The sequence below is a fragment of the Acanthisitta chloris genome, unplaced genomic scaffold (genome assembly GCF_000695815.1).
Source record: "Acanthisitta chloris isolate BGI_N310 unplaced genomic scaffold, ASM69581v1 scaffold17417, whole genome shotgun sequence".
NCBI classification, from domain to species: Eukaryota; Metazoa; Chordata; class Aves; order Passeriformes; family Acanthisittidae; genus Acanthisitta; species Acanthisitta chloris.
In genome coordinates, this window is record NW_008681113.1 from 1 (window position 1) to 640 (window position 640).

The 640-nt window shown below is 57.5% G+C and overlaps 1 protein-coding gene across 1 annotated transcript in view; it reads right to left on the reverse strand.

Moving 5' to 3' along the window:
• Positions 1 to 222: 222 nt before the first annotated feature.
• LOC103805341 (zinc finger protein GLI1-like) overlaps positions 223 to 640 on the reverse strand; it is a gene marked incomplete at both ends in the record, with an annotated part of 3,603 nt that continues 3,185 nt past the window's right edge. Inside the window, 2 exon segments of the mRNA XM_009077985.1 lie at positions 223 to 230; positions 232 to 513. Of these exon segments, the coding sequence (XP_009076233.1) occupies positions 223 to 230; positions 232 to 513 (290 nt within the window).

Genomic DNA, 640 nt, shown 5'->3' on the forward strand with positions numbered 1-640 from the left:
TGTTTGAGTTGGGAGGGACCTGAAAGAACATACAGTTCCACCCTCTGCCATGGGCAGGGACACCTTCCACTAGCCCAAGACTCTAAGGTCTCCCCAGAGCATAGCCCAGATTTTGGAGTCCCACCTCTAATGACAGAAGACATGGAAACCTCTGGCAGCCAACAACCAGACATCTCCACACACTTCCCATGGGATGAACCCTTCGTCCTGGTGGGAGGGCACCCTGGTCTCACCAGCTCCAGGGATGGGTGGCAGGTTCAGGCCCTTGGAAGCCGCTGGTTTCCTCAGCTGCTTCAGTTTGTCGATGCGAAGGTTTTCCAGCTTGTGGAGGGCCATGAGCCCCGAGGTGCCCATGGGCTCCCCGGGCACCACGTCCTCTAGCGTGGACAGGTCCTCGTAGCTGCCACCAGCATTGCCTGCCATCTCCACACCACTGTCGTTGTTGGTGGTGCTGCCCAGGGGCGAGTGGTCACTGCTGCACGATGACTGCCCCCCCGGGCTGGGCTGTGGCTTCTGGGGGGACCCAGAAGGGGCAAGGAAAAGGGGGTCAGATATTCAGTACACGCATGGAATAATGGAATCAAGGAATCATTAAGGTTGCAAAAGCCTCTATGATCATGGAGTCCAACTGTTCCCCCAG